This window comes from Bactrocera latifrons, unplaced genomic scaffold (assembly GCF_001853355.1).
Source record: "Bactrocera latifrons isolate USDA-ARS-PBARC rearing strain unplaced genomic scaffold, ASM185335v1 scaffold_85, whole genome shotgun sequence".
NCBI lineage: Eukaryota > Metazoa > Arthropoda > Insecta > Diptera > Tephritidae > Bactrocera > Bactrocera latifrons.
In genome coordinates, this window is record NW_017537545.1 from 780,398 (window position 1) to 795,691 (window position 15,294).

At 37.2% G+C, this 15,294-nt stretch overlaps 3 protein-coding genes across 4 annotated transcripts in view; 1 reads left to right on the plus strand and 2 right to left on the minus strand.

Annotated features, from left to right (window-relative positions):
* LOC108977200 (bifunctional heparan sulfate N-deacetylase/N-sulfotransferase) overlaps positions 1-12,489 on the minus strand; it is a 264,059-nt gene extending 251,570 nt beyond the window's left edge. The window contains exon 1 of one of the 2 annotated variants that reach the window (XM_018946782.1): positions 12,396-12,489. The gene's annotated coding sequence lies outside the window, so the exon portion shown is untranslated. Of the gene's footprint in view, positions 1-11,767 lie in introns of both variants that reach the window. The other variant, XM_018946779.1, reaches the window with a different exon arrangement.
* A 369-nt stretch (positions 12,490-12,858) lies between these two features.
* Positions 12,859-13,646, plus strand: LOC108977160 (peptidyl-prolyl cis-trans isomerase-like 1). The gene is made up of 2 exons (XM_018946734.1): positions 12,859-13,045; positions 13,110-13,646. Exons 1-2 carry the CDS (start codon positions 12,957-12,959, stop codon positions 13,555-13,557), a joined length of 537 nt encoding a protein of 178 aa, XP_018802279.1. The 5' UTR covers positions 12,859-12,956; the 3' UTR covers positions 13,558-13,646.
* Positions 13,554-14,878, minus strand: LOC108977159 (BLOC-1-related complex subunit 6). Its single transcript, XM_018946733.1, has 5 exons — positions 14,433-14,878; positions 14,286-14,375; positions 14,036-14,232; positions 13,821-13,981; positions 13,554-13,765 (listed from the first exon to the last, which is right to left on the minus strand). Exons 1-5 carry the CDS (start codon positions 14,803-14,805, stop codon positions 13,720-13,722), a joined length of 867 nt encoding a protein of 288 aa, XP_018802278.1. The 5' UTR covers positions 14,806-14,878; the 3' UTR covers positions 13,554-13,719.
* Between the last annotated feature and the right edge of the window lie 416 nt (positions 14,879-15,294).

Consider the following 15,294-nt stretch of genomic DNA (forward strand, 5'->3'; position numbering starts at 1 on the left):
GTATATTTTTTGTTATGACAACGCCAAAATTTAACTACAAGCGCTAAAAGTTGCTTATAAAAATAATGTTTGGGATGACTAAAAATTGAAAAAAAAAGTTATGGAATATTTCAATATATTTATTTATTTAACTTTTAACTAAACAAAATACATATGTGTGACTTTGATAAACACCATTTTGACATTTTGCTCGCGAAACAGTAATGCTGTTAAAAAATCAACATAAAAATTCTTTATTTTAAAATTGCAATTAATTGAGGGTTTTTACATATAAAATGTGTTATGTACTATTTTTTAATATAATTGCCTATGTAGTAGATAAAAAGTAACAATTTAAGTGACAAGCTTTTGTGTTGTGTATAAAACAGTAAGCCATTTGAATAGATTCAGTAAGATACTTTCAAATGCCACAAAGTTGATTGAGATGTAAAAATCATATTTTAAACTTTACTTATTTTCGACTTTTTACTAGTTTTTAGAAGTATTCTTGCCGAAGCTAACTACTTTTCTTCAGCATTCTTCACAAAATTTTGTACAGACTATTTTCCAAGGCAGCACTACAACCTTTGAGCAAATTATTCAGATCGGACAATGACCACATATACATAGCTATCATTACAAACTAAACGATCAATGAGCTTACGACTTCCGGCCTTAGACCAAGTATCCCCCTGGTACCCAAAAAACATCCGTTGGAAGGCGAGCAGAAGCTATGAAAAGGACACAGCAGCCTCGGAGGAGGGACCCCCCTTTTGATGACGACCACTGGAATGTCCGTTCCCTTTATTGGAAAGGTGCCACTACCCAGCTGGTAGATGTCCTCGTAAGAGTTTTATACAGCGTACTGTGTGAAAGATTAACGCCCACTGTTAGCAAACTGATTGAACCTTATCAGTGTGGCTTCAGGCCTAGAAATCTAGAACATATTCACCATAAGGCAAATCTTAGAAAAAACCCTTGAAATGAGGAACGGCACACACCACCCCTTCGTCGTTTTTATACTCTCGCAACAAAGTTGCTAAAGAGAGTATTATAGTTTTGTTCACATAACGGTTGTTTGTAAGTCCTAAAACTAAAAAAGGTCAGATATAGGGTTATATATACCAAAGTGATCAGGGTGACGAGTAGAGTTGAAATCCGGAAGTCTGTCCGTCCGTCCGTGCAAGCTGTAACTTGAGTAAAAATTGACATATCATGATGAAACTTGGTACACGTATTTCTTGGCTCCATAAGAAGATTAAGTTCAAAGACGGGCAAAATCGGCTCACACGCCCACAAAATGGCGGAAACCGAAAACCTATAGTGTCATAACTAAGCCATAAATAAAGATATTAAAATGATATTTGGCACAAAGGCTCGCATTAGGGAGGGGCATATTTGGACGTAATTTTTTTGGAAAAGTCGGCGTGGCTCCGCCCCCTACTAACTTTTTYGTACATATCTCGAAAACTACTATAGCTATGTCAACCAAACTGTATAGAGTCGTTTCTTTTAGGCATTTCCATATACAGTTCAAAAATGGAAGAAATCGGATAATAACCACGCCCACCTCTCATACAAAGGTTATGTTGAAAATCACTAAAAGTGCGTTAACCGACTAACAAAAACGTCAAAAACACTAAATTTTACGGAAGAAATGTCAGAAGGAAGCTGCATCCAGGCTTTTTGTAAAAATTGAAAWTGGGCGTGGCGTCGCCCACTTATGGACCAAAAACCATATCTGAGGAAGTACTCGACCGATTTCAATGAAATTCGGTATATAATATTTTCTTAACACCCTGATGACATGTACCAAATATCGGTTCACAACCACGCCTGAAATCTCGATTATCACTTTATCATGCGAGAGTATAAAATGTTCGGTGACACCCGAACTTAGCCCTTCCTTACTTGTTAAAACTGATTTTGACTGACAGCACGAAAAGCCTTTATGCCGATATTTCTGAATTTAATATCCCCGTAAACCAAATCCGGCTGTGTAAACTGACGTTGAGAAATGCCAACGGCTCCGTCAGGATCGGGAAGGACTTTCCAAGTCGGTCGATACCAAAAGAGGTTTCAGACAATCCGACTTTTTGGAAAAAATAATTCGAGCTGAAGAAGTAAATAGAGGAGATACTATCTTCTACAAAAGTGTACAGCAGCTGGCGTATGCCGATGATATTGATATAATTGGCCTTAACAGCCGCGCCGTTAGTGCTGTTTTCTCCACATTGCATAAAGAAGCGAAGCAAATAGGTTGGTAGTGAACGAGAGTAAGACGATATATCACCTTTCACCAAACAAAAAGCAGTCGCATTCGCGACTCGGCTTCCACGTCACTGTTAACAGTCATAACTTTGAAGTCTTAGATAATTTCGTCAGCTTCAATATCCAACACAAAATAATTCATGCCAATAGAGGCTACTGACAATATCTCTTGAGTCGACGTTACGAATTTCCGAGAGAAAAGTTCTACGCAAAATGTATGGTTTTTCGTGCATTGGCAACGCAGAATACCGCAGTCGATGCAACGGCGAGCTCTACGAAATATACGACGTCATTGACATAATTCAGCGAATTTAGAGACAGCGGCTGCGCTGGTTATGTCATGTCGTCCGCATGGACGCTCTGAGACTATTGGATAAGGAAAACCTCCACTCACTTGGAAAGACTAGGTGGAGAACTTGAGACACTTTTAATCTCCAATCGGCACCAAACAGTGGAAAGGAAGAACAACTGGCTATAAACGCGTAAGCGTTGTCTACGCCTATAAAGAAGAAGAACAGTCCAAGGCTTCGAACAAATTGGATTACTATAGCATGCAGCTCACATACAAAATGGCGCATTTGATAACAAAACATGATTTTTTTCCATCCCAGTAGCCCAATGTCTCTTAAGTTGAAGTATTGGAAGCCGTGGCCTGTGCGCCTTCTCATCCGGCTAAGAACTGCGCATTCGCACGCATAGATAATATTCCAGTTTCTCATCATCCTCCGCCCATACTCTACATTCCACACAACCTTTCTGATAATGGGAATTTAAGGGTATGTGCCCTGTGTTGACTCCTACAATGTTACCAAGCTTCCGTTTGCCTAGCAATAAAAGCATTTTTGTCAACTCACCACAGTAATTTTCCTGTATGACCTGAGGTATTCCTCTATGGTACATTGCTTCAAACAACCCTTAAAGAAGCAGAATGGCCTGAGATAACTTAGCGGAATTGCATCTCATTGCAGTTATTTAGCTTGCTCCTGTTTCTTTTTCACCCTTTGATCCGTAAGTGATTGAACCATTGGTGCAATATTCTCTATTGGGCTATAAAAACGTTTTGTATAGTTGTTCTCCTTTACTTGGTTGCACTGCCAACTTAACCTTAGTTCATTAACACGATCCAGTATGATACTGTGCCCATAGTGACTAGGTAGGTTCTAATGACCTAAACTGATAAGCCGGCTAGATGTCAGCCTCATAACTCGCTGGTATGTTTATTGACCGGATGTTGAAGATAACCTCCAGAGCCTTTGTTGAGATAGTTTTCATTGGCCAAGTAATTCCCAGCAAGCACGCCCGTCACACCTGTTCCAGTGATTTAATATGTCACTTTTTCGTTAATACTATCCAGCTTTAATGTTGTAAATGATTGATACGAGTACAACTATTTGTTAATGGAATACATTATGAATCCGAACTCATATTTTTGTTTAAAAATATATATAAATTTTTTTTTTTCATTCATGAATCGTTTAAACTTTTAACATATTTAATCCATCCTAATACTGCTATCTTTTAAGTTGGATCAAACTGAATAAAGTTTTTTAAATATTACTAAAATCGGTTCATTAGTTTAGAAGTTTACCCCGAACAAAACGCGATGGATAATTTTGATATACATACATACATGTATAGATGTAGATGTATGCACCCAATCGGCGCAAGTTGCAGTTTAGTGTTAGCTAACCACTCATCCGCAAAATGCAATTCCAATTCCCACTTGACAAGTTAGTATACACTTTTTTTAACGCTAACAACTGCTATAATTGACAAAGCAGCAATTAATTGCTACAATTTTACAATTTTCCCGCAATTTATCGAAACTAAGTAAGAACTCGTAGTGCTTCATCTCACAGCAACTTAATATTCCATGCAATGAATGATAATCTATCACTTTGCACCATTAAAAGTCGAAAAATTTAGGAGTTTTTACGCTCGAATTGATGCTTACAACGTCCACACACACACAGACATACACACACATTATTTGAAAATTTCCAACTTCCGTTTTCGCCATCATACAATAATGCAAACGATTCTTTCCAATCATTGGTTGCAGCATTCTTCTTCTTCTTCCTTACTTATTTCTATGATTGTTGCCTGCGTCTGCATTTCATATTCTTTCCGTTTTCATTTCTTGTCAGAGTGAAACTTTTAAGTTATAAAATTGTTTTACGTCAAAAGTTTGAGAAAATTTTCGCAAATTGCATTTCGACCACTAATCGCCGCATACCGTTTTTCTCCATTCTACACATCTTCTCCACCTCCTTGCGCACACACAGCCGAGCCGGGTCGCCGTGCCTAGCGGGGCATTGTTTACGGCAGTGAATTGTGCTACATTGTTGTTGTTATTGTTATTGCAGCGCGCGCAGTACATTTTCACACCACACTAACGGACCGCAGTCAAATTTCAGTTTTTAGCTCCTAGTCTATGTTTTCGCTATTGGGCATTGCACGCTCTATGAACCGCGTCTGGCCATTGTAATGCTATCGAACGTTGCAGACGGCGTCAATATTCTTCACTCGCCGCCACAATGTGTTGCACTTTTCAATGAACTCTAACCGGTCGTGCTGCTTCCTAAACAGCACAATGTTTGCAGTGGGCGTGGATTTTTTATTATCTTTCATTGTGTTTTCTTTTCCATCTTCTGTAGTCTCAAGCAGCTTAATCTCATCACATCAATTCATTTATGCAGGAAATCACTTTGGTTCGATTTTACTCACCATAACCCGGTCTCTGTTGTTCTCCATCCATCTCTTGGCGTTTTTATGCCATTTATAATGTTAGAATGTTAAAGGGCATTAGAGTAACATACATTGTTGTGTTTGTGTGTCGTAAAACTTTGTGAAACAAGTAAGGAAGGGCTAAGTTCGGGTGTCACCGAACATTTTATAATCTCGCATCAAATACTGTATTTGTGTAAAGTTTTATTCCGCTATCATCATTGGTTCCTAATGGATATATTATACAGAGAAGGCATCAGMTGGAATTCAAAATAGCGTTATATTGGAAGAAGGAGTGGTTGTGAACCGATTTAACCCATATTTCGTACATGTCATCAGGGTGTTAAGAAAATATTATGTACCGAATTTCATTGAAATCGGTCAAACAGTTCCTGAGATATAGTTTTTGGTCCATAAGTGGGCGACGCCACGCCCATTTTCAATTAAAAAAAAGCCTGCGTGCCATTTCTTCCGTAAAATTTAGTGTTTCTGACGTTTTTTTTAGTCGGTTAACGCACTTTTAGTGATTTTCAACATAACCTTTGTGTGGGAGATAGGCGTGGTTATTATCCGATTTCTTCCGTTTTTTAACTGTATATGGAAATGCCTGAAGCAAACGACTGTATAGACTTTGGTTTACATAGCTATAGTATTTTCCGAGATATGTACAAAAAACTTAGTAGGGGACGGGGCCACGCCCACTTTTCAAAAAAAATTACGTCCAAATATGCCACTCCCTAATGCGATCCTTTGTGCCAAATTTCACTTTAATATCTTTATTTATGACTTAGTTATGCCACTTTATAGGTTTTCGCTTTCCGCCATTTTGTGGGCGTGGCAGTGAGCCGATTTTGCCCGTCTTCGAACTTAATCTTCTTATGGAGCCAAGAAATACGTGTACCAAGTTTCATCATGATATCTCAATTTCTACTCAAGTTACAGCTTGCACGGACGGACGGACAGACGGGCGGACAGATTTCAACTCTACTCGTTACCCTGCTCACTTTGGTATATAGAACCCTATATCTGACTCTTTTAGTTTTAGGACTTACAAACAACCGTTATGTGAACAAAACTATAATACTCTCTTTARCAACTTTGTTGCGAGAGTATAAAAAGAATAAAACAAGTAGGAACGGCATGTCTTCTTTAGAACTTAACTTAGATTTAAATGAAAAAAACTTTAGTTTGAAAAGTTCAGTTAAGAGAGAATAACAATGTATTGGGAGCTCTATTCGTCATCGAATGATCATCGATAAAAAAGTATACTATATAATTTATTAGGAAGATTCATGGACCGATTGTGCTCATTCATGTTGGCACAAGCTCTATGAATGGTGCATTATCATCGTATAAAATCCATGAAATTTCCTTCCACAATTACAGCCGTTTTCGACGGATGTTCAGACGCAAACGTCTCAATACAGCCAAATGGAGCAGCTTATTGCACGTGCGTCTCTACGGAACAAATTCATAATGAACCAAACCACCAATATCGGAAAAAACAATGAGCATCACTTTGATTTTTGAGCGAATTTGGCGTGATTTATTTTTCTTACGGTTCGCTATTTTGCCTCCATTCCGAGGGTTGTTGACTTGCTGGCATGCAAGCCCATGTCTCATTGTTAGTTATAATGCTATCCATGAATTTGGGATCGGAAATCGCACGATCCAGTTTGTCCAAACGTCCTGCTTTGTGGTGAAGGTATTTCTTCTTCCTTTTTTATAGGCGTAGACACTACTTACGCGGTTATAGCTTCGTTTAGAACAGCTTCCCCTTGGCAGAAACTGCATCATATACTCTCAGTGCTAGAGTGTTTTCATCAATTCGGTCGACATGATCTCGCCAGCACAGCCGCCATCTATTAATTCCTTGAACAATGTCGATGTATATCTCATAAATCTTACGCAGAACCTTTCTCTCGAAAACTCGTAACGCCGATGGATAAAACCAACAGTTGTGAGCTGTGTTTGGGACCCGCCAAGTAAAAGAATACCGCAATGAAAAGGACCCAACAGCCTCGGATGAAAGATGTCAAAAAAACCAACATAACCTTTTGTTAGTGCATATCGGCCTTCAAAGTGGTTTGAGCTGTTTCGTCTTTTTTAGGCCATGATCTCTTGCGGTATATATTCTTGCAAACCAATGTTTTGTCGCCATTCCAGCACACATCACTTCTTTGACGTTTGATAATCAACTCGCAGTCGTTAGTGCAAATTTCGTTTTGTAAGAATATGGGGAACCCAAATGTCAAACTGCGAAATTGACAGTATACTAATCTTATAAAAGGTTGCGTTGGACAATTTTAATATTTTCGCAATCTTTAATTGTTGTACAATGGTTTGCATCAACCAACGACTTTACTGTGTCCCCATCAATTTCAAGGCCGCTTCAGCCGCTGTTTTCTAAATAGTTTTTTAGCCATCTTGCAACATGATGCCGAGCGTTGTTGTGAAGGGAAATTATTGCTTCATGTCTGTTTAAATGTACTGCTTTGACGGGGTCATGGTCGGCTTATTGTCTTATGTCATTGACATGGTAAGGAAAGATCTCTTCATATTCTTAAGAGGTGGTTGCGCTTCAAGCAAGTTTCTACAAAAAAAAAACCCAGCAAAAACTGTTTGGAGAGGAATTCCTTATGCAGGGACATCAAGGGGTATCTCGTTATAGTCCGGAGTGCAGTATTCTGGCATGTCTGAAGTTTTCTTATCTGTGTATCACTTCAACCATTCGACCATATTCGTGCGGTTTCACCGAATTTTAGAAGCTCAAATACAGCACGACCTTTAGATCCTATTAAATACAGATGTTCGGCTTTGCCGTTGAATTTGCTTGTTGGTTATCATAATTGATTCATTCTTCATTACCAGTCACGGGATTTATTTTCGTAGCGTTAAAGAAATATTTCGGACATGCAAAAAAACAAAAGATTCTGAGAGACCTTCATGTGCTTGGCAACAAATATTCATCGAGTAATGCTCCAAGTTTCTCGTCTTCAAAGTTTTGTGGCCGCACAGGACGTTTTTCGTCGTTCATGTTAAAATCACAACTTTTAAAACGTTTCAATTATTTTTGTCGTCTTATTAAATTCTACAACACCTCTAGAATATTGTCCTACAAGTTGATCCGATTAATAGTTTCGAGAACTTGCGCTAGCTAGGCTAAGTTTTTCTCGAAACTGTGTACTGTACTCAACTAATCTTCATGAAATTTTACACAGGTCTTTGAGATAAAATTCTTAAGGGCTTGGCGAAGGATTTTTTTTCTGATATTTTCATTTTGGTTTTTTTTGTTTTTTTTTTTGTCGAAATGTGTGCCAGAAATTCAATTTTCGTTTTTTTTCTTCGTCCAAGTTCTACGTTAAGGTTTTAAATAAAATACTTTTTTTTCATTTTAGATGATCGAGTAAGAAGCATCTTTTTCAAGGAGCATAACGAACTCCTCTCCAAGCAGTTCCTGCTGGGATGTTTTCGTAGAAATCATCCTTGCAGTCATCTGCTTGGAGCGGAACCGCTTCCTAGGAACATCAAGAGGTCATTCCTTGACTACGTCGACGACATCGAACAATACGCCGACAGGACCTCGGACGCAACAGACTTCCGACAGGCACTGACCACCATTCACAGTGGAGCCATCAACACCTTCACCGACTCCCTCCCCGTGAATGGCGTACTTGGAGTCAAATCACCACCCATAGCAGACGAAGAGCTCGAGTTGCCGCGAGAAACGCGAGTGACCCTTGCGCAACTTCGTTCTGGATATTGTAGCAGGCTAAACTCCTACTTATCCAGAATAGACCCTGACATACCTAACGAATGTCCTGCATGCAATGAGTCTCCGCATGACACTGACCATCTCTTTGCATGCCCAACCAACCCCACCCATCTAACACCCCTTTCCCTTTGGTCCGACCCCGTCGAAACAGCACGTTTCCTGGGCCTCCCGTTAGATGACATCGACGACAACACTGATAACCCTCACCATCCCAACGGGGACTGATAATCGTTACAACAACAACAACAACAACAACAAGCATCTTTTTCCGAGGGCTCACCGAAATGGTGTCTCAATGGCCGAATCCAAAAAAAATGTATGTTTTTTTTTTCAAAACTTTCAGATTTTGTTTCTTAATAGTGTAACAATAAAAAAATTTATATGAGAAAAAAATTAACGGAAAAATTTTGCTTTTTACCCGAGTAAACCTATGTAATCCCTTAAACCACTTTTGACAGATTCGCTCAAATTTGGGGAACTCTGCGACTTTGTAGCTTTGGGTCAATTCCTGTATAGGTGCCGAATATGACATTATGTCGCACGGAATGCAATAAGACAGACATACATACATACAAAGTTAACTTCGCGAATTTCAGTGTATCTTACATGTTTCAGTTAGATTTACTGCTGTTGTGCACTTGTAGAAAAAGTAGAAACTACCACCTGTGCAAGTATTACCTCAATATTCACGTTTTTTGCATATGCTAACATCGTAGGTGACTAACATCACTCCCCTTTTAGCGCGTTGGTTGGGTCTTTCCAATGTCCTACTCGACTACCGTCAAGTAACGAAATTTTTTGTAGTTGACAGATGTGGGCCGTACTGAATAAACAGCAAGACTAAATAGCTTTAGATACCCAAAAAATCAGGTATTGTTAAAGAACAAAGCTTAGGGTGCCTCTATTCGTGATGAAATTACGCAGAGATTTTATTATTGCAGACACCGTAGAATATCTTTGCTCTGTTCAAAAAACAAAATCCGTCACACATATAAAGTGGACCTTCGCCATACCTTGTGCCCTGTGAATACAATCCATTCAACTAACTCTGGACAACGACCACAAGTATCATGCCAATGCGTACGTAAGTATGTGCATATGTATTGTAGGTATAACATATAAATTTGTTAACAGTATACAAACAAAAGCAAGAAAACACATGCGCTTCGATTGCGCCGAAGCTAGAATACTCGTCACAAATAAAACATTGTCCATGCAAGCGCTTGCTTCCGATCGTTCAGTTTGTACGACAGTTATTACGTTATAGTGGTCCGCGATAGGCGGCGGTGACAAACTTAAAATACCCTGTTCGGGGTATAAATATGAACTTAACGCCAACTAGCATGCAACCAAAATTGAAAAAAATAAAATAAATAAATACGCCACAAAACAAACACCGACAAAAGGAGTACGAAAACTTTCTGTGACGAGCTCATGTCAAGTGTTAAGCCCTTAGACATTCCAATAGTCTGGAGCATATGTCCACTATGCGGCGACGTATGCATTCTCACTGTACATGAATATAAAAGTACACGTAAAGGTACATTCGTATGCAGAAGCTATACATACTTATGTCTACTTAAATTTCATTGAATTATCATCGCAGCAGACTATATAATACCGGTGACAATCACAACCATTGTCTGCATTTGTCGTTTTTGTTTATTTATCTGAGTTTCTGTTTACCTTTTTTTTTATGACTTTAAGACAACAACATTTTGCTTTGTTTGAAATTAGTCGAGTCTTTATTTTCCACTAATAATGGGGCTATCACTACAATAATTTATGAGTATACAGTTATTATTTCGTTTGATTGCTTCTAGTTGAGAAGATTGAATAATCTGTGGCAGGAAGCACCAAATGTATAAAGGAATTGTATATGTAATTGGTAACTGGAGACGTTTTTGAGCAAGTTTTTTCTTCAACTTCAAGCTAAACCTCAATGCGGAGTACCAGACACTCAAAGAATCGTTTATAGAGGTAGAACGTTCATATTATGCCAATCAGCGTTTTACATGGCGTAATTCATTTGTTTACACACAATGACAACGCTTTCTGAATTATTTCTGAAGTGTAGTACATTCCACAAAAACATGTAAAAACGAAACTTTATCAAACACAGATAAGGCTTAGGTTGTATAGAATATAATTTGAAGGGAAATATAGAGGCAACAAGTTACCTGTTTCATGTTAGGAATGTTTATGAGTATACATAGCAGACACATACATATGTATGTACTGTCTCTTATCATACTTTAAATATTATTGAAAGCGCTCTTAAAGATCTTTTCATTTTGAAGGAAGAAGGTGCATACTTAAGGTTCGATAACAAAACAATTTTTTTTGAACGTTTTCATATTGTACACCTTCTTTGGTTTGCAAAAAATCAGTGCATCTTCAGTTAATGGCAAGATTTCAATAGGTATGTATTTTGGATGCAATCTTGCAAAAAAGTATACTTTTGTAAGAATTGCGTATTGATTTACATGGGTATAAAAAATATTTCTTGTTAATAAACTTATAGTATCAGTAAACAAATTATAATTAATTATGAAATAGGTACTTACAGTTAAAATACCCCTATTCTCAGTATCGGCGGGCTAATTTTTTTTATTCGTTTTTTGATAGCTGAAACAGGTTTCGCATTCTTTAATGCTGCATTGTCGCACGTAACATTTTATGTCAGCAAACTCAATTAGAAACACTTCACTTATATTTTATTATATTATTTTATTTCAATATGATATTTTTTCTAAAGAGAAAACTAAAGAACTCAATCAACACTTTTTAATTCATCATCATGCACACATAGTTACATGCAACATATTAACATTTGTTGTTATAGTGATCTGCACACTTTTTATTGACCTTGACCGCATTTGTCAAATGAAATTATCATTACTTGTGTCCACTTACTGCTTTGGAGGGGAGCGCTTAGTTTTAAAATTTGGTTGTCATTTAAAACACCATAACTAAACATGCAATATATGGTATATAAAAGGATATCCAACATACTTATACTGCAGTATATATGTATCTACTTGCAACTGAAGGTGTAATGTCGGTGATTACTATTTCATGAATTCGACTTTCACTTTTCTTCGGAAACGCTCTCGCTTGCACTAGCTTTTGCCGACACGCATCTACCACCCGCTCTTGTTTGCACCGCCCTTATCGGCATAATATGTTATGCATTAATGAGGAATAGGATATCGCACATACTGGTATTATACACTTCCAAATATTACATTAGCACTGCGGGTTATGAAAAGGGTTCGACGTCTGCCTCTTCATTTTGTTTGGGTAACACAGCTGACACTAAAGCAGTAATTGGCTTTTCGATTGCAAATTGTACGAATTTTTTTAACGCGTTAGCACTAATGCAGTAGTTTACAAACATTGTAATTTTAGGAAAAACGAACAATTGCAATAAAAACGCAAAAAATAATAACAGAATCATCGCTTCCTACGCTTTCTTGAAGCATTCTTGTTTTTCGCTGGAATCTCACTTCTTACACATACGTCTTCTTCTACATTTCTTTATGTCTTGTGCCTTTAAAAACTGAGCAAACCCAAATTTTGTTGATCTGGAATTCTATTGCACATAAGCACTTAAAATAACTGATGGCAATAGGAAATTTACCCGAAATCACAAACCACTTGAATGTGTTACATTTTTCGTTTTATATGTTTGCTTCCGAAATTCAATGTTATTTTTCCGCAAACTAAACTTTACGCATAAGATGAAAGTTGATGAATGAAATAAAGTTATGAGCAAAGCAAATGATTTTGACATTCCTCTTTTCACAATATTCAAGAAATACGAACCAGAGAACGTAAAAAATTATACGTTCTCCGCTGAATGCTACCTACAGCGACATCTACACGTGACTATTCAAGTAAGAAACAAAAGCCTAAAAGAAATAATAATAATGAAATATATAGATATCTTAATAAGTTTATTGTATATATAAAAATAGTAACAATTGTTTAATGAAAATTAAAATTAGAGTGGAAGAAGTAAAATGTAAATGGCTAAAAAATGATCACAGTGACTTTTGTTTAATCTGGTAAGGTTCAAGCATTAACTCTCTGGCAAGCTTCAATTGTGACAGCGATTTGTTTTGATTTTACTTTTGCTCCACAAACTTGACAATATTTTACTTTCGAAATATTGAATTAAGCACTGCATAAATAAATAAAAATGTTAGCTACGACGAGTAATGCAGCTGCAACTGGTGCCAGTATTCCCGACAAAGCATGGCAGCCACATTTTGTAACACTTGAAACAACGTAAGTACTCATAATATTTCAACACTATGTTGTTATTAAGCATGTGCGTATATTTGTGTTATAGCATGGGCGAAATTACAGTGGAGCTTTACTGGAAACATGCGCCCAATACCTGCCGGAATTTCGCTGAACTATCACGTCGTGGTTACTACAACAATGTGGTTTTCCATCGGATTATCCGTGACTTTATGATACAAGGCGGTGATCCAACTGGCACTGGACGTGGCGGCACTTCAATTTATGGCAACGAGTTCCCTGATGAAATTCACTCAGATCTTAAGCATACCGGTGCAGGTATATTATCAATGGCCAACTCTGGGCCCGACACAAACGGTTCGCAATTCTTCATCACATTAGCTCCTACGCAGTGGCTAGATGGAAAACACACAATATTTGGACGAGTGTATTCAGGAATGCAGGTTGTAAAGCGTATTGGCATGGCGGAGACTGATAAAAATGATCGACCAGTAGATAGTGTGCGAATAGTTAAAGCAAAAGTAGAAAAATACTAATTGTGCATACAACTATTTTATATTCTCTACAATTATATAGTTCAGATATTAATTTTTATAATAATTTTAATAACTCGTTTATAATACTACCAATAATGTGTGTAATTAAATAAGGGGACAGGCGGTTTTCGGTAAATTAGCATTTACCACCATCGGTTGGTCCTACATAGTACCATCGAGCATATCCACAAGGCGCTTGATTTCGCGACTAAAAGTAACCAAAAGTGTATTCAAAATAGTCATATTTTTAGAGGTTAACTTACATTCTTTGACCTAGCTGCTCTGTTGGCTTCATGGACTTAGTAATTTCTTCTGTTTTTGCCATAATTGTGTACATGCATTTAATATTGGCATCCATACTGTCTGTAAGTTTATTTACTGCGTTTTTATGCACCTCCACGTTATCAGCAGTTATTGAAGATATCTACGCAGCGGATATTATTATAAAATGTGGAAAATACTTGAATACTATACTTACTGAATGCAGCAAATTGCACAGGTTTTCCATCAAATTATCCACTGACGCAGCCAAATATTGCGCTTCGATCTCAATGTCATTTAAAACATTCGCATCAATTTGAGGTCGCTGAGTTTGTAGGAAACGACGTGTAAGTAAGCCGCCGCTCGCATTGGCGGCTGAAGGTGTGCTATTATGTGAAGCATAACTCTGTTGATCTATAGTTCGGAACTTATAGCTGAATATAGTATATTAATCCATTTAAACCTACCGCTTCGTATTTTTTCCTCCAGATTATCGGCTACAAAATGTCGCATTTCGCCGTCTGTGCTGGTCGCACCTTCCAACTCGTAAGGAAAAGCTATAACAGTAAAAAATGTTGTTTAGAAAAATCAATATTTAGATTTTTTTGTTTTACAGGAATCGCAGTGCAATGAGTTGGGCCGCATTGGTGTTTTATTATCCTCGTACGAACTGTCTTTGGAGTTTGAGTTATCATCCTCATCATCGTATTCACCACCTGCTTCACCAATAATAGTACGTTCGGCTTTATCCCCTTCTGCACTTGCACGTTGTATACGTTCTATCCCTTGTGCGGAAATATCCCTATCTGGATATTGTGCTAGAAAAGGTATTTCACTGTATGATGAAGGCTCCATAGCGCTCGGTGTTGTCTTTCTAGTTCTTTGTTTCGTGCGCTCTATTAGGCTGTTATTGTCGTCTTCTGTTGTATCTGGAATACCATAGCGTGGTCGGATAGGAATGTCTTGACTTCTACGGGACATTTCCATAAAAATAAAAATTTAAATTTACAAACACATCCCTTTAGTATTTTCCACAGGAGCACAAATTAATTGAGATGTGAAATACAATGCAATCAGCTGATGCATAAACAACTTAACCCGTCAAAATGACTAGATTTTAAATTTTTAATCCCTAAATCTTTCATTAAAAATGTTTGTTTAAAGTGGTATCATCCTATAAATTTTGAATCAGGTCTTTATTAAAAATTCTTTTGTTTTATATAATATTTGTGTTAAATTTAATAAAATAGTCTTAGCTAAACCTATTTCAATTAAAAAATGTACGTTTTACAAGTTTTAAATAAGAGAGATAAGAGTAAAAATAATAAGAATATATGATGTTTAACATAAATGTCTATTGTAATTTCAAATGCACATATGTCACATAATTGTATTGCCAATAAAACAAAAGCTAAATCTAGACAAATTATAACATAACACATACATGTATATTGAGATCTCGAATTATTTTCTCCA

Excerpts from the sequence above, each read along its gene's own strand:
- LOC108977160 (XM_018946734.1), top strand. The coding sequence starts at position 12,957 with ATGTTAGCTACGACGAGTAATGCAGCTGCAACTGGTGCCAGTATTCCC. Across the intron at positions 13,046-13,109 it reads TTTGTAACACTTGAAACAAC|CATGGGCGAAATTACAGTGG; the intron begins GTAAGTACTCAT and ends TTTGTGTTATAG.
- LOC108977159 (XM_018946733.1), bottom strand. The coding sequence starts at position 14,805 with ATGGAAATGTCCCGTAGAAGTCAAGACATTCCTATCCGACCACGCTAT. Across the intron at positions 14,233-14,285 it reads GGAGGAAAAAATACGAAGCG|ATCAACAGAGTTATGCTTCA; the intron begins GTAGGTTTAAAT and ends TCCGAACTATAG. Across the intron at positions 13,982-14,035 it reads TGTGCAATTTGCTGCATTCA|ATATCTTCAATAACTGCTGA; the intron begins GTAAGTATAGTA and ends TCCGCTGCGTAG.